At 32.5% G+C, this 24,479-nt stretch overlaps 1 protein-coding gene across 6 annotated transcripts in view; it reads left to right on the top strand.

The window, feature by feature from the left end:
• The window catches only part of LOC149580194 (uncharacterized), a 35,232-nt gene extending 32,615 nt beyond the window's left edge, over positions 1–2,617 (top strand). For 5 of the 6 annotated variants that reach the window (XM_089789973.1, XM_089789958.1, XM_089789952.1 and 2 more), the window contains one exon: positions 87–2,617. In XM_089789973.1, coding sequence (XP_089646099.1) covers positions 87–2,168 — 2,082 coding nt within the window. In that variant the 3' untranslated portion in view covers positions 2,169–2,617. The remainder of the gene's footprint in view (positions 1–86) is intronic. The other variant, XM_089789962.1, reaches the window with a different exon arrangement.
• The last annotated feature ends 21,862 nt before the right edge of the window (positions 2,618–24,479 follow it).

Genomic DNA, 24,479 nt, shown 5'->3' with positions numbered 1-24,479 from the left:
CATCCAAGTTATGTTAAAGTTCATCAAATTTAAATGAATTCAATATTAAGTATTGTAAGATATCTTATTTTAAATGTGATGAACAGAAAAGTTATGAAAACAGACATGTCTGGAAGGCCAAACACGACAAGGATTTGGGTGCTAAACTGAATGAGGTTGATATGAAGGAAAATGCAGAGGTGATTGATCAACATCAGATGAAGGCAGGCAATTCAAAGCAGCAGAATGTGCAAATTGAACAGCAGATGACAGAAGATAATTTAAGGCAGCAGTATCCACATAAGGAGCAGCAGATGATGGAAGGAGGAACACCCTCATTGAAATCAAACCAATTAAGAACTGAGGATTGTGTCACATGCAATAATGTATTCAACTCTCAGAATGATTTTGAAATGCATCTTGCTGGAAGAAAACATGCCAAGGAGTTGTTGCAGACAATAAAATGTGTTGAAGCTCTATCAGAAGTCAAAGATAATAGTAAGAAAAGTGAAAATGCTGGTGAGAAGATATTGATAAGCACTGACTCTGGATTACTGCTCATGGAGAATATGGAGAAAAGATTGGAAAAAGAACTTGTTGAGAAGGTTAAATATGATGGGGTTTTGGTCGATAAAGAGGAGATGGTTGGTGTGAAAGAAACTGGGGAACCAAATGAGCAACCACAGATAATGGTAGGTTCTTTGCCATCCAAGCTATGTAAAAGGTCATCAAATTTAAACAAATTAAGTATTAATAATTGTAAGATATCTTATATCAAATGTGATGAACAGAGAAGTTATGAAAACAAATCTGTCTGGAAGGCGAAAGATGACAAGGATTTGGGTGCGAAAATTAGCAAGGTTGATCTGAAGGAAAGCACAGAGTTCATTGATCAGCATCAGATGAAGGAAGGAAATTCAAAGGAGAAGAAAGTGCAAATTGAGCAGCAACTGATAGAAGGTAATTCAAAGCAGCAAAAACCACAAATGGAGCAGCAAATGATGGAAGAGGGAACACCATTCGAGGAATATAGAGGATCATCGAATTCAAACCCATTAAGACTTAAGGAATGTATGACATACAATATAGCATTAAATATTCAGGGTGTTTGGGAAGCACATCTTTGTGGAAGAAAACAAGAACAATTGAAAGAAATGAAAACAAAAGTTGTTCGGAAACTTGCAGATGACAGTGATTTCAATACTAAAAGTAACAAGGATGGTACGAAAGAAATGGATGAGCATGAGCTAGAGCAGATGAACACTAGGGGAGTGTCATCCGAGGTGTCTAAAATGACGTCAAATGCAAGGCAATTAAACATTGAAGAAAGTAGTATATCTAAAGAAAATGATGATGTTAACAGAAGTGATAAAAACAAACTAGTTTGGAAGGTTAAAGATGACAGGAAATTGGATACTAAAAGAAACAGGGTTGATATGAAGGAAAGTACAGAGCTAAATGAGCAATGCCTGATCAAGGAAGGAGATTCACGGCAGCAGAATCTTCAATCTGAGCAGAAGATGAAAGAAGGAAAATCAAAACAGCAGAAATTGCAAATGGAGCAGCAGACGAAAGGAGTTTCAAAGACACAGAAATTGCAAATGAAGCAAGAGATAATGGAAAATGGTTTAAAGAACAAGCAACATGAAAGTTTTTCAGAACAATTAAAAATAAAAGTTAATGATTATGCAATATGCAATACAGTGTTAAGCTTTCATGGGGATTCTGAAGTAGAACTTGCCAGAAGAAAACAAGTTAAGCAGTTGAAAAATATGGAAAACAAAACTGTTTGGAAGGTTACAGATAAAAGACATTTGTGTTCTAAATCTGACATGTTCCTTCTGAACAAAACAACAAAGCCGAGTGAGAAACAGCATATGAAGGATATGAGGGAAACAGCAGAGCTGAGTGATAAACACCACATGGAGGGTATGAAGGAAACAGCAGAACTGAGTGAGAAACAGAATATGAAGGAAGGTTGTATACCTTCCAAGATCTGTAAAAACTCATCAAATGCAAGCCAATTGAGCAGTAATGAATTTAAGATACCTATAATTAAAGATAAGGTGGACAAGGGTGCCATGAACCATTCTGTTCGGAGGGTGAATGAGCAACAGTGGATGAGGAGAACAAATACAAAGCAACGGAAACTGCAAACAGAGCACCAGCTACAAGAGAAACATAATTGACAATTTTTAGGGAAAAGCAAATTTTCCACGGAATATGAAAAATTAAATAAGTCAAACTAATGAACAATCAAGGGGTGTATGATATGGAAAGTTTCAGATAAATATTGAATTATTCTTTTAGCTAAAAAAACATTTTAAGCAGTTTAAAAATATGGAAAGTAAAACTGTATGGTAGCATAAAGTCAACTGATGTGGGCACGAGAAGCAAGGATGCTGACATGAAATATAACACAGAGATGACTGATGATTCATATTCTCTTTTTATGGATAACTCAAGCAAGACACCTGCTCCACTTTTGATACTGACCGAAGGCAGAACTCAGTATTTCGTATTTCTTAAGTGCCATTTATCATGGTCAAATTAGTTAGTTCGTGGTTCTATATCTAGTCAAAAGCATGAAAGTAACAAATTATTTTTGCTAATCGCCAATTGTCTATAATTTTTCAAATTGTTTCTTTCGGAACATTTTACATGCTTGTTGTTGCTTAGCGTTTGGATTTGTAGATTTGATGACATCTAGAGGATGCTTACTATTGAAAAGATACTTTTGACTGTCAAGATGGATGTCTAAGTAGGAAATTTTTTCTGGCTTTCTTCGGGAATATCTTTTGAAATTGTTGAAAATTGAAGTTATATGCTGGGGGTATTTAGTTTTGGTATATATCATGATAACATCATAGTAATGGAATATATGTAGTGTTATGTCTTGCATTCAAATGTAAAATTGTATGCATTTGGAGCACATGAATTGTTTAAACATTAATCTTTATTAATTAGCAATGACTCATAAGTTAAGCAATCCCCAATGTTGGATTATAAGTTAATCCCCAATTGATAGAAGAGCTATGCATTGAGAATTTGTTGGTGTATCAAATTATTTATAGCTGAAATTGTTAAGGTTCATAGTAATGAGTATATTTATTCCTTTTGTTTGCAGATTGTTTCTACAGATCATGTTATTTTGTTTTTGGGAGTATTTATTGGTTTGATAAGAAGACTTAGAAATCTTTAGAACGATCAGTACAAAATATTATATTGTTTTGTTTATGAGAGAAAATTTAGCCATTCTTATAGGACCTTTATCACCTTTGCCACATGAAACAATGAGCACCCCCGTGGGTTCAAAACAAAATTCACACACAGAAATAATATTGACACGAACTGAATGGTTGAATAGATAAATATTGTGAAGATTTTGAATATAACAATGCAAAGAATGATTCAATCCCATATTTAGCGATGCAAGTATGGGCACTAGGAGGATACCCCAGTAATCATTACAAGTAGGGGCTCATAAATGTGGGAATACAATGATAAATCATTGAAAATTGAAAATTAGGCCTTTTAATTTCCTATTTAGATTCTGAAAGGCCTTCCCAGTTATTATCTTGATTACTGGGCATAATTCTAATTAACTCTTGTTTAACCACTAGATTTGCAAGTAGGTTAGCAGGTTTGTTCCCTTACCTGAAAATGTGAATCAAAGAAATTTTATGCACTATGCAACGGTAGGGCCATAGTCAACTCAAATTTGAGCTTCAAATCACAGCCCTTCTCTATACACTATTTTGTTTTGATTCATCACATTGACAAGCTTTGAGATGCCAATATTTTTTCCATTCTCAGCCTCTCATCCAGGGCAGGAATCTTCACTTCATTGTTATTGTATGCGGGAAGGAATTATGGAGTGAACCTCAACCAAAATCCTAATTTCTCATGAACCAATTGGCCAGCCACAACATTACCCAAGTTACCATGTGAGGTGCCATTAAAATTTAATTTTACTGAGCCATGGGTAGGTTTCCATTAATGAGCTTGCAGTCCATGCTTATTCAGGTCCTTATGTTTTTAATCATACCATTGTTAGGATAAAGAACTTTGCTTCTTTCTTCAGGTCCTTAATGTTCTATTAACACCTTTGTGTGTGGGAGGAAAAGAGAAAAATGTGCATCAATTTTGCAAACCTTATTCATACAATTTTAAAGGAAACCTGCACCAATGATGTGGTACATTTGTGCATCTTATATCTAAATATGTGGGTGAACAAGAGCCAAGTTTAATGTTTCTATCAAACCATTTACAGGACACGCGGCATCATTTCTGAGGTATCTGATTTATTATGGTTCGCATAATCCCAGTCTCACCTTCATATGCTCGATTCGTCAAATTTTCAATTCATAGGCATTATGTATTCCATTATCCCTTTTATAAGAGGTTCGATTGTTTCAAAACTCAAGTGGTTTTAACTCTGGCAGAAAAATTCAATCCAACAAAAGTACTAAGTTGAGATGATAAATGTAATGTTGCAATCTTTTTGTCATTACCACATCCTTTGGTTCTCTATTTTTAAGTCTAGCTTAGAAAACAGTAATTTCAATATGGATAAATGCTTCCTCATTACAGTTAAATTGATTTGCAGGAATATGGAATCATATGTATAAAGGTTTCCTGGTATTCAATTTTACATTTTAAGGGGAACAGAACAGACTCCTCATTTTGGGACTAAGATTATTTATCAAAACCAAAGCAAGCGGTCAATTCATATATGAAACCACGTATATTCTGTTTGAAACCATATCCTTGCTCAGATTTAATTTCCACGTTCCTTAAATTTTTTCCCTTTTCAAATTTTGATAAGCAAACGAAATTCTATATGTAGGAACTGATCTCAGAAGATACCAATATACCATGGGTTCCTTAAGTAGTATACCTTCTAGAGTATAAAGTCTATTTTAAATAAAATCCACAAACTTCCAAATACCAGAAAGTTGCCTAGAGATTACACTTTAGATTCCATTACATGGCAAAAGTTGACTGATTGCTTCAAACTATTCAGGACTAACATCCGCTAAATTAGGGGGAAAATCATAAAATTACGAAAGCTAAAATATTTAAAAAACATTTTGTATTTTTCAAAAAGCTGCTAGCACTATTCTAGCTTAAATTAAACAACGCTTAGAATAATAAACAACCCGCATACATAAAACAGTCTCGTCTTTAGTAAAAAGCACTATTGATGACTTCTCATGTTGCCTTTTTGACTCTTCCTGATTAGAAAGAACCACCTGCAGAATTTACTAATTCAAATATGTGACATACAAACTATGCTATTTTAAATGAACAGGACAAATAAAATTTCTCTTAAAATAATATGCTTATGCATCATAACAGAAATAACAGCATTTGATTTCCTATGGACATGAATATCATTAACTAACTGGAAAGAAGTTAGTAACTAATTTCACATGAATATGATTTAAACTAATATTTTCTATAGAGGTTCAATAAGAAAGGAAATAATAACTTCCATTTAAAAGAAAGAAAAATAATATTACTAAGAAATCTAATATTAAAATTAATCTTTAAAGTAAAATGCATGGAATCTGAACTTGGTTTAATTTGGTTGCGCTTGGTTGCGCTCCCATAGCTTCTGAACATGGCTTCAATTTTCTTGCTATCCAAAACTTGGTGTAGAACCCACAACTATCATAACTAGTCAACCTATAGACATCTTCGCTTTAGAGTGACATTCCTAGCTAAACATTGTCCTACTGATTCTAGCGACTCAGTGCACCTCCTTGGTAAACAGTCTCGTCAAATTCACCACCTGACTCGTTGAGGGTCATAAAGACCTCTACTCAGATTTTAATATCTTGATGGACTCGTTGTCCACAAGTAATCGCGTTTTCTTAAAATCTTTGCCATTACACATTACACATTAACCTACCTAATAGGTTGACCCAAATCTGTTTTTATGTTTTCAAGACGACAAATAACCATTTGGTAGTTGCTGTCTTGAAAACTTGCAGCCTAAGGATTCCGCCCAATCAAATAAGCTCTAAGGGCAAAGAATGGAATATTGCCCATAGTATTATGATCAAATATCACAGTTATGAAGATATGACCAAATTTCTCTAAATCAGATTAAGAAGGGTTTTCTATCTTGCCAAAACTCTATGGTTCTCCTATGCTATTCATTCTGTGATTCGATGAAAGAGGAAAGATTTTCTTGACGGATTTCAGTCAATTGCAGATATAATCAGTCATAGCAGTTACAGTTTCAGTCATATAGCATATAAAAGGATTTGTAAAAGCATCACACAACAAGCATGTATCTATATTCTTATTCTCTTAAATGCACAAAAAACGTATTCATGCAAACACGTAGAAATTATTGATTCAAACTGATGGAAGTAAGGACCTGATTATGAACTTTTCAGCTAAATGCATATGATGCGCACTCCAAAGTAGATCGAATATGAAATCAGTACTTCTTTCTACACATGAATGAATAGACTTTTTAATGATATAAACTTAGTATATAAGCAGTAGTATTCTACAAACTTTTGGCCATAACTAAATATTGTTAATTACTTTATAGCTTGCATATGAAAGTAAACCAACAATGCTGAACAGTAAATATAACTATACACATAGAGAACTCATAACACTATTATTTGTTAATTAGAGAAACCTTTGCCAAAGAAAAACTATGGTGGGGATGATACCCACTAGATGATCTACTAAACAAAAGAATCCTGTCAAAGTCTATGAAGTACATATAGTGTCTCAAGTTCTTGTTAGTGGACTAGGCCTTGTTAGAGGCCTCAACTCTATTAGGAGTTGCTTCAACCTTGTTAGTGTTGGACTAAATGTTCCAATAGTAGTCAATAATAATTATTGCACACGTAGAAAACCTTGTTGAGTTGCTGCCAACACAAGTTTAGTTTAGGTATGATTCAAAAAGTTCTAGTTTGAATTAAGTTCTTATTGTAGATGTGTTTGAGTTAGGTGTCCATAAGTTTCAGTTAGCTATTAAGTTTGTGTATTGTTGATCATAAAGTAGTTTGTTGTCAATCTACTTAGTATTCATTTAGGAATGTTATTGGGTCAAACTATTGTATAAATTTGCATCTATTATTCAATAAAATTAAGTTGGAAGATCTTTCTTTCTCTGTTTTATTTCTGCTATTCTATTTTTCCAATATGGTATGAGAGCTATCTTTCTATTAAGTTTTGTCTGTTAGAGAAGAAGTTGTTAAGAAGATGAGGCCTGGAGAAGAATCACTAGATGATTATGTTTTCACTGAAAATTAATTTGATTTTAAAGAGATCAATGCTTTGAAAAATAAGAAAAGATGTGGTAGAGGCTAAATGTATGCTCAAATAGTTTGAGGTGCTATAGGATCGGAGAAGCTATACTTTTACGAGGGTTATGAAAGCTCGACATCGTACTTTTACGAGGGTTATGAGACATTTCATGTGGAGATGGTGTGTCCAATGGTCTTTTGAAGCTGGATGATAGCTGCATAACTATGAGAAAGTCTTACGCCTCTATGACATATTTTCAAAGTATAATTTCTACATAATGTTTCTTTTAGTTGTCACATTAAGTGAGGGTGTTGGAGTTAATGTTCCAACAATAATCAATAATAATTGTTGCACATGTGACAAACCTTGTTGAGTTGCTGCCAACACAAGTTTAGTTTAGGTATGAGTCAAAGAGTTTTAGTTTGAATCAAGTTCTTATTGTAGATGTGTTTGAGTCAGGTGTCCATAAGTTTCAGTTAGCTGTCAAGTTTGTGTGTGTTGTCAAGCATGAAGTAGTTTGTTCTCAATCTAATTAGCAGTCATTAAGGATTAGTGTTGTTGGGTCAAGTTATTGTATATATTTGCATCGATTATTCATTAAAATTAAGTTGAAAGATCTTTCTTTCTCTGTTTTATTTTTGCTGCTCCATTTTTCCAATAGTTAGAAGTTGGTAGAACAAATACAATGTATGCAAGAAGAGCCCACTGCCCTAACATGCAATTATACAATAAAGTTCTTCACAAGAATAGATATACATACAATACTTTCTCACTGCTGTAATTCACACTTTCTCTGATCATACATCAAGTCTTGCATCACATAAGGCTCATATATCTTTCAAGTTGTTCGTACAATAGTTCGCATATCATATTTCTTCATATTAACTTCACACTCTTTGCACAAGATAAGATCTTTACTTATACCTCGCAAATTAATAGTTCTCCACTTAGTCGGCTTTCATGTCTTCACACACTTGACATAATATAAAATATCTTACCGATTAATATTTATAAAGTCAACTCATCATGACTTAGTAATTATTTTGTTACCAAAAAAATTCCTTAAGCCATTCTGTTATGCTCTGTTGAATACCCGCATTGGTAATTTGACTATAACTTGCACTGTACTAACCATATACATCTATGCACTGAACCACATCATTATGACATTGTCATAAAGCTATCCTCAATTGCACATAAGCTAACTCAAAGTGTGTCATCCGTACACATCATATCCATCTCTGTATTGCTGCAAATTGTTTAACACTTAGACATTTTTCTATCTATGAATGCATAAATGAAATGCTAAATACATGTCATAAATAACAACTCACTAGATATCTAACTAACCATATTGCCAACAACTCGATGATCCTTTCTATATCCTCATCATAAAATGCATGAAACTGAAAGATCCATTCTCTGTTATGAATATATAAATGCATTTAAATATCATGATCAATGCATATGATTGATTGATCATAAAATGTAAATGTATGCAATTAAGTGAACCTTCATTGTTTAGAAGTAAAGGTGCATATGGTCGATCAATACTTTCTCTGGTATAAAGCATGAATGCATCTGTTAGGTAAATGACAATTAGAAGTAAGTTTCATGCCTCCAATCCCATTGAAAGAAAAAAGGGTCATAGGTTGCAGGTTTAACTCCTTGCCTATAGTGGCAAAGAGGACTTACTGTGGCCACCTCATCCAACAACTATCCATAATTCCAACATGACCTAATGGTTGGCAAAGATACAATATATAAACTATTAAAGCATTAGTTCGATTTATGTTTGTGTGTAATACCATGTGTAGAGTCAATTTCTAGCTTCTCAGTAATTGTGGATTCATCCATCTTGCTGTCTTCAAGCACAACGTTATGCACAGATCCTCACATGATTATTTTGTTAGCATTCATTTGTTGATGGTCGTTGAGACATATGTCTATATTTGATTACGTTTTTAAACACTTGATATATATTATTTATTTATTTATATAGATATAGATATACATGTTCAATAATCTAATTTATCTAAATTATAGTTTGAAAGAAAAGATAAAAGTGATCACCAAGGTTTAACCTTTAAATCAACAAGAATGGCTTAAGTGTTGATTTTAATAATGAGAGCAAAAGTAAAGGCAACCATTTAGACATCTAAGACATTTATGCTCCTAGACCTGATTATGGTAAACAATTGTTGTTCCAATTCAGATGGCATTCTTGACCTTCATTGTGTATTAACATCCTTTATGTTGATGATACTATTCCCTAGCTTGCGAGATGAATCTTCTTTATTTTTTGACAAAGATGGATTAGATACCATCACCATTAGAATAATAATTCATTAATATAATTAAATACACATTAATTATTCATTAATAAATCCAACATAATTCTTTCTCAATTTCCCATAAATGAAATTTAAATCCTCATTATTATACTTTATGAAGTCAAATAAATAAATATATTCCATAATCGTCTAACATGTTACTTCATAAGAAATACCTATTATAGTTTGTATGTGTTGAAATCCTACCTGGGGAGATTAAAGTGAAACATGCAAACATTACAAATCTATAAATTTCAAACTACACTAAGCATGTTATCAAAACTTGAACTAACTAGAAAGCTTCCATCAAGAAACCTCATATGAGCTTGAACAACAACACCCAAGTTTTGTCAATTTTCTTTTAAGGAGTGTTGTGGGTGTGCTCTCTCAACACAAGTAATTATCCCATTATGAAAAGAATGATAAGCACAACTAGATGAAGATTAAATGACTCAAGGAGTAGTTATGATACAACTACCCTCAAGCAATAAATGCAAGTGAGATAAGATACATATGAATCTAAGAGTAATGAAATTAGTAGTAAATGTAGCTACCAACTGGATAACCATTAAGCTATGAATGAATGTAATCAACAAAGCAAGAATTAGTAAAATTAAATTCTTTCTTAGCGCGTGACATTTGAGGGTACCATAAAATCATTGTGAATGCTCAAAAAATAAACTAGCATAATAACTCTAATGCAAATGAGAGAGATGATTTACTTGAGACACTAATCCTATTTATAGGATTTTTTAGAGGCCCTTGGGAGGTGGCATCTATGTGGCATCCACATAGGTATCATAAGGGAGACACATACATAAGCCATGCGAATTCCAACTTTTCTCACTAGTGTGACGCATGTGTGAGCAACTTGGGGTGTGATGGGTCAATGTGTACTTCATGTACACATGTAAGAGTGTGTCATAGATCTTGACAAATGAGACATTTTTAGGAATGTGTAAGAAGATGTCATCAAGGTTATAAGAAACTTTGTTTAGACAATTTCAACAATATTTGAAAAGATAGTTCTAAAAAATTTGCTCACACATGTGAGAAACTATATAGGATGAAAATTTGTAGGAATTCAAAAATTAACTTGATTAACCTTTGTTAATTAGTGAGTAGGCTTATTAGCTAGAAAGTGATGGGTGTCAGCTAGGATCTATGTCTTGATTAAAATGAAATTAAATAACATTTAATTGAATTGGGTTTAATAGAATATAAGTATGTGGAGGGAATAAATAAATAAAATTTATCTAAAAGTGATTAATGGAGAAACATGCATTAAATTAAATTTAATACATTAGAGAAAAATATTTATATTATATTTAAATACATTAGGAAGTGAATGTATTTAATTTAATAGGTAGTTGAACATAACAAATATAATTAATTAATAATTAGCTATCTTGTTACAAGAGATATTAACTAAATTAATATAAGTGTCAAGGGAGGATTTTGAGTGTCTACATTTTGCCGCTCTTTGATGCAGTGTCAAAATCATAGTTGTGTCAAATAAAAGAAAATGTAAGATGTCCCAAAGGGGAAATAAATATCTAGGAGTCATGTTGTAGCGACAATAATAGAGGAAGATGCCCCCTCAACAAAATAGGAGGAAAAAATAAATTTTGCGACCATGTCTTTGGGGGCCAAGGAGGGGTCATTTTCACATAGTGCAAAAAAGAGAGTAGAGAAATGGAGGATCCTTGAGATAGATTGCAATTAGGTGAGTGACTACAAACCTTCCAGTTGGCAGTAGACATCAGACCACAAGTGAGTACTCGATCTTCACTTTGTGAATTTAATTAATTTTGTCACATTCTTTTAATGCATTTATTAGGGTAAACAAGGGGAAATGATACAACGCACAAAGGACAATTGATGCAAGATCATTTGTGGAGATGACAATCTTTGTCTACAAAAATGACGATTGCTAAATCATCATCTATGGGATGACAAGTGGAAGGGGCATAAATGGCAATAAAACATGGTCATATGTGTAGACAAAGGTCAATAAAATTTGACCAAGCTAGGAGATGAGAATGAGAGACACAATTATAGATTGTCATGTCTAAGTATTGGCATCTTCAACCAAGATTGGGAGTTTGCGTCAGTTCATCTAGAAAATGTAGTCAATAAACTAACTAGGGGTAAGGACTAATACAAGAGAGGACATGGGTCATGATGTCCCATATTGGGTAGGATTAAAGGACCTAGACTTGGAAGAAAGACTGATATGATTGTGGTTGACTACAGGTGGATATTCTATCTTTTCAGACATGGGAGGTGAACTCAAAGACTATTAGGTTGGAAGATACACTCTTGAGCTTGGAGCACATACACAAGTGGTACAGATTGAGAGTGCATAATGCAATCATGATCTCTCTAGTGGAGAGATGCCACAACACAACCTCTACTTTTCATTTATTGATAGGAGAGACCACCATCACACTTTATGATGTGTGGATGATCTACAAGGTTCCAGTCTAGGTCTTATTCCTGAGTACATACAGAAGGGTTTTGGGCCTTACCTCGAGGCCAATGAATTGCATGGCCAATGACAATGGAAAAGAGACAACAACTAACATAGTTATTGCTCTATTTGGATGTGTTGATCAATGATCACATGATGCTAGATCTTGTAGGGAGAGGATTTCCTATAGGTTGGACTTGAGTCCTAATCATAATGCTACAGAAGGGAGGAGAGAGGTAGTGCTAGGCCTATACCATTATGGGACAACTTTATTATAATTTACATATGTGTGCATACTAGAAGGGCAAGACACTAGGTCTAGGATTGACACTTCTTCTCATATGATCATGAGAGTATATTGTTGTGACCCATCCTATCAGATATCTAGAGACCAAGAAGTTCCATGAGCTATATGTTTATCAATACAAAACATCAATTATATACACATTGATATAATCGGTTGGATTTTGGAGGAGAGTCTTGGATGAGAGGATCAATTTTGACTAGACTCCTTCACAACCTATGAGAGGTGAGGAAATCAGAATCCTATCCAGCAGGAATACTAGGAAGATGGCAGAGAGGATTTTTACTACCTTTTGATGACAAATTGAATGTTAGTTGATTAGTAGGACAACCTACATGATTACCATCTATATTCCTTCGAGGGTCTAGCAACAATTCAGATAGGTATAGTGTCACAATTCATTTCTGCTCATGCCAAATAAATCGACAATTTTATTGCCATATGGAATTTTAGTAAAGTTTTTTTTAAATTAACAAATTTGATGAGAATGAAAATAATATATATTTAAACTTGATTAAATAGAGAATATTGGTTACAATTGTAAATGGGGAAGTAGAAATTAAAAAGATAAGTTACAAATCTAGTTAAAAACTAATCACTACTATTTAACGCTCTTTTGACACCATTTATGTTCTGGTGTTATTTGCTGCGAGGGGGATTTTTTAGTTTGAGTTTTCTAGAAAATTGTCTGTAATAGAACAGTTTTAGGTGTCAAGATGTTGTTCATATCTTTAGTAACCCCAAAGAAAGAAAAACCTCATGTCTTTGCTATTTGGTCATCTTCTAAATTCAGGAAAGAGTCCTATTTTTATTATACAATATACAAAATCTTTCTTGAAGTTTAGCTTCTAAAATCCCCAAGCAACAAAAACATTATAAATTTATACAATGCATGGTTGGATGGGAGGGAAATAGACCTAGGTGGCTAGAGTGGAGAAAGGGGTTTAGGGAAGTGAGTTATGCAAGAAAATTTACAACAACATTTAACACCAAGTTCCTTTCAATGCATTTAAAAATAATAATACGAAAGTCTCTTGCTAGAGTCTGAACAATCTTTTGTTTTATTCATGTTAATTTTAGTGTATTGAACAAAGCATTGTATTAATATGCCGAGCTATCGAGAACATGGCATTTAGGGTGAACTTGCGTACAACTAAATAGTGAACATAGGGCTTGTTGAATAAACGTATCTTGAAATCAAAATTTGGAATACTCATTACATTCAATAATTACTTAGGGTTGAATCGATTAATTGCTTGGAAGAGCGCAAGATTTTAAACACACAACACCCCATGGTTTGTTGTGTATATTCTATTATGGTCTTAGTTGAATTCTTGTTGCCAATCCCACAAAATGTTCATCTATTTTGTTACCTTGTTGGTAGCAAAATACAATCTGACCACGTCAGACCGTAATATCACCTCTTTCTCTCAAACTGGTTGTGGAAATAAATTTTTACATTAGGTGTGACTGGATAGGGATTATTCCATACCTCACTATCCAAGATAGACTTGGAATATTAAAGGGGTGAAGTTAAACACATTAGGGAAGGGATCATAGACGTTGTTGAGTCCAATACTTTATAGCTTTAGAATTCACTACAAAATATACTGGAGGAAGTAGACTTAAACAAATCATATGTCAAATTGTAAGATTTTACTTGATTGTGTACACCACAACTCAAATTAAGTAACTCATATTATGATGTCTGGTTAAAATTAATTTGTATGAAATGCATATAAAAGATGCTAGACTTTTGATTTCATGAAATATAGCACTAACAATTAGTTGATTTCATTCTTCTTCCTTACTATCATGTAAACTAAGATCTAAATGTAACTTTCCAAACTCGCACTACGACTTAATTGGAATATGTGATGTTGGGTCTCTATTTTAGCTAGGAAGTAGGAATATGAACGAACCTTAACATTTTATTTTGGAATATTAGCTATAATATGATTTTGTTACCTTGTGGAATCAGAATGAAATTTCTAAATTTTTGTACTTTACATGTACAATTTATGGAATCTTTGAATACATTGGTTGCAGCATTGGATTCATAGTAAAGATGATTTTCTTATGTGTAGGAAGTACATGTGTATAACATATCTTTTGGTTATAGAAATTAAGTTGTATCAAAATAATGTCTGGTCATTTTTTGACATGCTAGTCCATGTTTGTGTTTATGTTGCTTCTTTGTAATAAGGAAAGTGTTCTAAATGGTAATGATTATTTGCCAAATTTTTTTATTTTGGGATAGTAGGGGAAATTGACCATATGTGGATTTGAGTGCCCATGCACATGTTATGAATGAGGCCAGGATTATTCCCTGGGGCGAATTTGGAAAAATGAATACCCCTCAGTCCTTGGTTCTTAACCAAAGAGACTAGATGAAAATTGTTGAACCTCCATAAAAAATAAATAAAATAATTCATATAGTTAGTTATGCAAGTTTTCATTTAGCCACACATTCTAGTGCTTTTCTATTTTTTCTTGTTTAGACTATCTCATTGTTAGGCTAGGTATCTTTCATGTTAGGAAAGATTCCAAGGAATCTTAACAACTTCGTGGTAGGGTGGTAAAGAACTCCTATAATATTCTCGCACTTGTGTTCTTAGACAGGTTCTAGAGCCTCTCTTAGATTGATCGACATGTTTAGAACATCTGGTATATGGTATGTTTACTTCTTTTAAATTTACTGATAACTAATCAATTCATGTTGACTGGTCAATATTCAATTGACCTTAACACTCTTTGACTTTCACATTTTATGGAGATTGCTGATGTGGCATTGGTTTTGTAGGGGCAGTCTTTAAATATGGTATCATAGCTCTTGGTTCCACACTTGGGCCTTGAGTTCACTATGCTAGACATAAAACTTTAAGTCAACTAGCTTAATTTATGTTGTATGAGTTGGTGACATGGGTTGCATGTTGTATCTCCCAGTTATGATTACTTTGATGTAGAAGGGTAGGATGCTCCTTAGGTGTGTCATGATTTTGGGTTGACCTTGTATTCTTTTAAGATTGTCAAAATGATTTTTTTTTTTGAAATGATTGGAAATCTGCATACCTTATATGGTTATGATTATATTTGATTGAAATTTGTATAATACACACACTAATGTATTACATGTGAAGTACTTAATTATTTGCATGTGTGATGCAAGAAGGGTGTGATCTTCTATTAACTGTTGAGATAGTCAAATGTTGGTTAAATTTTGCACTAGGCTATGAGTGCCTACCAAATCATGACTTGGCTTGTGGTGACAATGATCAATATCTTTTATTGTGTAAATGACATGTGATGCATATGTGGTGCGAGATTTTTTTTAATGCTAGATTCACGTGGTTATTTGAGTAACCTTGTATGGTATCTAGAAAGAACATGGATTTTTTTTGCAAAAGTATAGCATGTTGCATTTTGGATTTAGAAATGTGTGAGATTACAAAAAGAAAAAGAAAGAAATGATTAACAAGATGTATTGCATGTGATGCATGTTGGAGTTTGGTTACATTCTTATCACTCCTTGGGTGCAAGGTGTCATGAAAAATCTACTCCCTCTTGGTGATTAGTGAGAGTCATTGTGCTTTATGTGAATTGGTTTTCATTGATTATGTTTAGTTTTCATGAACTTTGACATGATGAATGACTAGTGTGAAATTTTTATGTTCTTTGAGACCACCTAGCCATGTATTTTCTTGGTGACCTATCTATTGTGAATATTGTTCACTTTTATTTTAATTGGTTTTCTTCACTGTTTTGGACTTTGATTTGAGAGTTATGAATATTTATTTCATAAATTCTTTGATCTTGAGGCAACTAGGGTGTGTGAGTATTTATTTATGATGATAGTCCTATAAGTTGAAAGTGATGAAATCTATCATGTTAGTGTGCAACCTTGATAGGATGTTTAAGGGTTTAGATTGTGAAGAACATGCCATTCTTCCTCTCGCATTAATTTAAAAAAAAATAAATTATGCATATATTTTGGAAAACTCACCTTTCGATGTGGGTGCCAAACGTTGATAGACAAGGAGGGGTAGAAGTGATGAGTTCCTTTTTCATTCTACATGCTAGTGTAATGCTGGTACTTAAAAAGCTTTGGTCAAAGCTATGCACATATGTTTATTTGATATGCTTTCACATGTTTCAACTCCCTACCACATCCATGATTAGGACTACTTGGACATGTGTGGGAAGTAGTATGTTTCATGGTTACCTTTTTCATTTTTGGGACATTTCTTGGTTGGGAATTCTACATGTTAGGTAGGATCCCAAAGAAAATACTTTTTGTATTGTTTGAGCATTTCCAAGTTGGGAATTCTGCAAGTTAGGTAGGATCCCAAGGAAGTGCATTTTGTATTATTTGGGCATTGCATGGTGGTGTATTCTATGTGTTAGGTAGTATCCCAAGAAAGCGTAAGGCTTCATGGTTGGGCAAGAAAGCACCTCAATCATATTTAATGTGATGATTAAATGAAGAGAAGGCCATACATCACAACTTGTGCTTATATGTTGGTTCAACAAACTATGGTGATGAGATGAGATTGAGGGCTTAGGTCAAACAAATGAAAAAAAAGTGGGTCTACTAATATTTACAAGTGGTTGGGGAGTACACCTAGATGGCTTAATTGTGTAGATCATAAGGTAGATGTTATTTTACTTTTATGATATTCTTATTGCTCCATATCTGACATGCAGGTCAACATTTTATATGATGCTCATTGAGGTATGATACTTTAGATTATACTTGATGTATTTATTAAAGAATGCATTTTGATGGATGGATGACATGTAGGTCAGAAGCCTTGAATAATGTCATATGTTACATTCTTAAATGGACAATAATTTGTTAATCCTTGATTAAGATTAATGGAATAATTGTTGATTATTCAAAACTAGGGTTTTTCTTGACTATTTCCATATTTATTGCAATTGATGATGTGCTAATTGCTTAGTAGGACATGGTTCTTACATATGATGAAATAAAGTTTGACATGTAGGTCAACTTCTTGAGTATATTCATTTATGGTATATTCACCTGTTGACAAATTGTGTTTGACAATTGGTCAAAAATTGACTTATGAAATGTAATTATTATTGTATCTATCATATCGACATGTAGGTAGAAAACTAGAATAAAGTTAAATAATTGGAAGGTATTTTATTTATTTCTTGATTTGACCATGTAGTCAACTTTTGAATTTGACTTGACTTTTTGGCCTATGTGGCAAGTGTATGGAAATGTAATCTTTCTATAAGAATGCGAAAAGAGTATGCATAGATTCTTCTTGTATCTAATATTGAGTATATGTTGCATTGATGCTATGTATATGTCATGATCCACCTTGTCCAACTCCTTTATAGGAATTTGTTGACACATTTGACTCAACCAACCTCGTCAATGAATGTCGACCAAAGATTTGGTCATCTTGAGTTGTTTGTTGGACTCCTAGTTGATATGTTGTTTGACATAGGATTAGTGATTTTGTATTTGACTTAGACTTTTGATCAATGTTTCTTTGATACATATGACTATGTGGCCTTTATATCATCCATTTACTTATCATATTGATTAGATGTATGCCATTAATTCTGAGCTATATGATGCATTATGATGTAATTACACTGTATGTCAACTTTTGCAAGCATTTGTATGCATAATGATCAAATTTTGATGAGTACATTGATGATTTTATATGTAGATGTCTTTATATTTCATGATGATTTAAATGATGATGAATTAGATGTAATGTGATTGCATTACTTGATTATGTTTCATGGACATTGACCTATTGATGTGGACACTGACTCACTTAGCGAGTACCACATTTTATATGGTACATATAGTATGTGTGGTTGATTATTTTTATTATTCATGATCAAGGTGTGATTAAAGATGACTTTAAGGGACAACATTGACTCTTGATATTTATAATTAAATACTTATCTTCTTGCACTATTGACATTGGGAATGAGCTAAAAGTATTGTGAGTGTATATGTGTAAGTGTGATAGGAAGTGGGCATGAAGTATGCATACTAGTGGGGTCAAATCCATGTAAGGCCTAGGTATGACAACCAAGCACAAGTATGTGTTTGATATCATGTGATTTTAAGGTAACATGTTACTTAATTTTGAGAATCAATGAGATAAGGAAGTATTTGATTTGATATTCATTGAATATTAAATATTCAATGAATATCAATCAAATACTTCTAGAATATCAAATCAAATCAAATAGAATTTCCATTAATTAATAATTTCCAAAATATTTCTATGTAAGAATTTGAATTCCATTACCATTCTAGACTACCTCTCTTCGACAATATTCTCCCTTTCTTAGAGAGGTAGTCTAGAATGGTAATGGAATTCACACACTTACATAAAAATATTTTGGAAATGATTGATTAATGGAAATGCTTACTTCAAGTGTGTGTTTATCTCTTTTAATAGTGTTACTAGAAAATATGTGACTTTAGTCTTTGAAAGTTGTTTGTTGATTTTAATAGAATGCATTGAAATGAGAAATGTGACTTTATTAAGTATATAGAAGTTAGTACTATCAATTCTTGTGAATAATAGAAGTTAATATTAAAAAATTATGGCATTGTGAGACTCTTGGATATGATTTTATATACCACTGCATCAGGACAATGTGTTTTCTAGGAGGGGAAGGATGTCACAATTCATTTATGCTCATGCCGAATAAATCAACAATTTTATTGCCACATAGAATTTTAGTTAAGTTTTCTTTAATTAATGAATTTGATGAGAATGCAAATAATATATATTTAAACTTGATTAAATAGAGAATATTGGTTACAATTGCAAATGGGGAAGTAGGAAATTAAAAAAATCAGTTACAAATTTGGTTAATAACTAATCACCACTATCTAACACTTTTCTGGCACCATTTATGTTTTGGTATTATTTTGCTACGAGGGGGATTTTTTCAGTTTGAGTTTTCTAGAAAATCATCTGTGGTGGAACAAATATATGAGTCAATATGTTTTTCATATGTTCAGTAAACTCGAAGAAAGAAAAACCTCGTATCTTTGCTATTTGTTCATCTTTAGAATTCAGGGAAGAATTCTAAATTATAGAAAAGATCTTTGCGAAACTTTAGATTTAGAAAGCCCTTAGAAAAAAAACATTATAACTTTCTACAATTCACAGATAGATAGGAGGGAAACAAACCTAGGTGGATGGAGTAAAGAAAGGGGTTAGGGAAGCGAGCTATGCAAGAAAATCTACAACAACATTTAACACCAGGTTCTTTTCAATGCATTAACAAAATATATTCTAAAACTCTCCTACTAGAGTTTGAACAATCTTTTGTTTTATTCATGTTAATTTTAGTGAATTAAGCAAAAGCATTGAATTAATATGTCGAGCTGTTAGGAACATGACATTTAGGGTGAAATACCATACAAGTGAATAGTGAACATAGGCGTTGTTGAATGAATGTATTTTGAAATCAAAATTTTGAATAGTCACTTTTAGTAAACTTGGAATACTCATTACTTTCAATAATTACTTAGGGTTGAATTGATTAATTTCTTGGAAGAGCACAAGCCTTTAAATACACAACACCCCATATTTTGTTGTATATATTCTATTATGGCCTATAATTGAATTTTTGTTACCAACCCCACAAAATGTTCATCTATTTTGTTACCTTGTTGGTAAAAAAGTACAATATAACCACATTAGACCTACAATATCACCTTTCATACAAAATGGTTGTGAAAATAAAATTGTATATTAGGTGTAACTGGATAGGGATTATTTTATACCTTACTATCCAAGATAGACCTAAAATATTAAATGGATGAAGTTAAACACATAAGGGAAGGGATCATATGTTGGACTAACTACTAATGTTCCCCTTCAGGATTCATGACATGGCTTAACCACATCCTGTGTTCTATAAGTCTATTGGTTGTATCTGGCATTGTTAGGTCGATCTTTTGGTTCAACGATAACTCTAGCTTGTAACAAGTGGTATTAGAGCTTGGTCATAGGTTCGAATCTCCTTGGGTAATGTTGAGGGTGGGGGGGATTGTTGGACTAATTGCCAGTGGTCCCCTTTGGGATTTGTGACATGGCTTAACCACCTCCTATGTTCTATAAGTCTATTATGTGTATCAGGCATTGGCAAGTTGATCTTTTGGTGCAACAACAACTCTAGCTTGTAACATCATAGATGTTGTTGAGTCCAATAATTTTGATGAAGGAAACACATTATATTGACAATGAACATTATAACTTTAGACTTTTTTACGAAATCTATTGTAGGAAGTATACTTAAACAAATTATATGACAAATTGTACATTTTTTCTTAATTCTATCACTACCAAATTTGGACCTATTTTTTGACGCGGGTTGGTCAATTTTTCGAGACCAAATGGTTGAAAAATCTTGTCATTAAAATTTTATCAAAATTTTGATGAACATCTATATTGTCTATTTATTGATGAAGGACATCGTCAAAAAAGAGCACAAACTTTGGTAGGCAGAAATGTTGAACATGATTTGATTCGACAAGCATCTACCTCACAAACATTGAAAAATCTATCAAATGACGTCGAAACTTCAATGAAGTCCTAGTTGTTTTTTGATGAGGTTTCCATGTCATCAAAAATAGGATCCATCGAAACATCTACCTAATGACTTCAAAACTTTGACAAAATCTGAGGAGTTTTTTGATGAGGTTGCAGTGTCATCGACGACAAACATCATTGAAAGATCTAAAATAGGATGTCAAACCTTGATTGATCGCATTGCTTGCTTGATCAAAAGTAACAAGAACATTCCTGAAAAACCTTGATTTGCCTACAAATGTATTGTACGAATGCAAGTTTGAAGTAATTAAAACAATGATTTTTTTGTCAACAATACACCCTCCTTTCTAAATGAATTAGCATAACCAATTATGACTGCAACTTGCACTATCCCTATGATAGTTGGAGAGTGATATCCAAGATAAATGCTCTAATAGCCATAATCATTCCATATGATTTTTTGTTTGTGTTTTTAAGATTGCAATTGAATTCCTTATAGCATTTTTGGACTCAAATACACATCACAACTGTTCAAAACCATACTATTGGCTATTTAGCAAGATAGAAGTTTGAAACATAATACCTTTCACTATTTTGACTATTACACAGTTATTCATAACTTTTGAAACAATAAATATTAAGTTGATTTCTCTGATCTAGTTATATATGATCATATGATCTAATAAAATTTTTGTTTTCACAATTTGTAGCTAGATCGAATGATATAATACAAAGTTATTCATTTTTTCCCAAAACTGGTAACTAGAAATCAATTAAATACGTAGTAAATAATTATATGGCATTAAATATCCTTCCTAAAGCACAACTATTTGTTCTCAAACCAAAAGAATCTAAAAGAGACTTCAATACACCATTGATATGCATAACTTAATGAAAATTTAGGGGTAAATTTAGAAGAAATGAGAAAATCTTTTTAAACCCTTAGCTGTGAGTGTTTTACTCACAATTTCAAAAGAAATACTTCAATCCCCTTCTTTGGTCACAGTTGACCTTAAGAACATATTTACATTAAAGCTGATTCAATGCATTTTGATTTCCAGTTTATTGTAGACTAAGTCCTAATATGAATAATAATTCACACGCTAAAACAACTTCACTAAATCTGAAAAAGCAATGTAACAACACCAAAAATTCCATTTGGAGTGCTATTTCTCTTATCAACAATCTTCTTTATTAGAGGTCCAAAAACTACTTATTACATCATAATAAAGAGGCTCTACTCACAACTCTGAGAATTCAACAAAACCTCCAACACACAAAGATTAAACGTTCAAATTTCTCCGAATTCAGAAGCATTAAAAAGTTTCTCAAAACCATATGTTTAGTTTTAGCTTACTATCAAATCTGGATAGCTGATTCTATAAATACATCTTGAACTTTCCAATGTTCATTACATATTCTTACTGTGCTAAAGTCCACTATCTTGCCACTCGCATGAACTTCACTCTGCATTTTGTGAAAAAGTTCTTCATCAACCGCTTGTAAAACTTAGTCAATTTGCAATGTCTTAATATTGATAGACTACCAAATTCTGATTCCATCAATACTGTGAATTTCAAAATGAGAACCTGATACCATCACTTCCCAAACTAATATCACTTTCAAACAATGAAAGAAGTTGATTCTTAAAAATCAGTTTCATTCTACCTGATTTCTTTATCCAAATCAATAGAAATGCAATGCCAACAAATTACACCTATTTCTAATTTACTCCAACACTCAGACCCATTCGTAAGAATCAATCAATTTAATAACCCAACTTAGCACACTTTCACAACCAATGAAACCAATATTATATAATAAAAAAGGGAATCGGTTTCGCAGACCCATATTATGCAATTTGTTTTGGCTTATTTAGAACTGATTCTTACAACCAAAGAAACAACTTCAGGGTCCGTTTGGTTATGGGAATAGGAATAGCTATTCTAGAATAGAAAATGGGGGTATGTATTCCTATTCTTTGTTTGGTTGAGCTAGAATTTGATGGGGAATTCGTGGACCCCAAAATTTAAGTTTTCTAAAATAAATAAAACTAGAATAGGAATACGTATTCCAATTCCACCTATTTGGGTGGAATTGCAAAACCTCATTTTTGGGCCAAAATTGGAATACATATTCCTATTTTATTTTGTATTCCAATTCTGATTTGGTGCATCCAAACAAAGAATTCAAAACTTTAAGAATTTACATATGCCTATTCCGCTTGTATTCGCGTTTCCAAATGGACCCTTAAAGAACAAGAAGTATCTAATTCCATGCAAAATCATGCAGCCCAAAAATATTTATAATGAATTAGTTCAATAGAAAATCTTCTCTATGGTTTCTTAAACTAATATACATTTTCAGCCCACCAAGATTTATTTCTTACATCATATTTTCTAGCCTCTATTAGAAATCAAAACTTCCACTCTAAAACTACTCTGAATTATCTTATCCAACCAATTCCATGGAATAAGACCAAACAAATCTATGGTAAATGCCAAACTACTAAAACTAATACATACTTCCTTCATCAGTCCATTACATTGGGATGCCTTTCTTATTTATTTATTTATTATTTTCATATTTTTCCCAATCCCATATTTTGTAATTCATAATTCATAATAATGCCCAACTTGAAAACTTTTAGATAATCGACAATTTTTCACATTTTTGATCTTCAAATGTTTCCTTATGATTCTTATTGTTCTGATATTTTTTGAGGCGCTCCTGCACCAACTACTTATCAATGGTGAGGATAAATGTGGAATTGATCAACAAAGTAACGAAGTTTCACATTATAAAACCATGTTTTTATTTATCATTCCTCTTCAAGCTTACGCCATGGCTTACCCTCTTCATTCCTCATTCGATTCCTAGCTACTCCAGTACATCCTACCACACCCCATCTATATCCTATAGATGAACACCCTTGACCTATTGATTGAATGAGTTTGCAAACCTTACCATTGAACAAAACAAACCCAATCACTATTAAAACAACAAGCTATTAAATTTATAATGCATAGTAATATTGCTTAATTAAAACGTATTAACAAAATATAAAGTTATAGAAAAAGAATCATAAACTCATAATAATCGCATAATTTAATTTATTTATGTTGGATGTGAGAAAATGAATCTAAATCCTTGATAAGAACATACAAGACTTACTTCCTTGTAAGATCTAGCTACCTCAAGAACACATCACCCTATTTGATCATGCTATATTGAACATATTGTGTTATATTGTTTGCACTAATCCATCTTACTTTAATCTGACCACAAAGCAAAGCTAAATACTTCAAATATAATTTTTTAAGGAAATTGATAAGTTCCACATAAAACTATGCTACTTTTCTGATTCTACCCTATGCTCAATATATGAGGGAAAATTCTTAACTTCTATACTTAGGTGATTGTGAGACTAATAGGATTTTGAAATTTGTAGGGAAGACAATTATTTTTATTTCTCTACAAAATATTTATATTCATGTGGATACGTATGATAAAATATAACAAAAAAAGGTTTCAGACTT

The sequence above is a fragment of the Cupressus sempervirens genome, chromosome 1 (genome assembly GCF_028749045.1).
Source record: "Cupressus sempervirens isolate cs-2001-9-10 chromosome 1, ASM2874904v1, whole genome shotgun sequence".
Lineage (NCBI taxonomy): Eukaryota > Viridiplantae > Streptophyta > Pinopsida > Cupressales > Cupressaceae > Cupressus > Cupressus sempervirens.
This window is presented reverse-complemented; position numbering and strand designations above follow the sequence as displayed.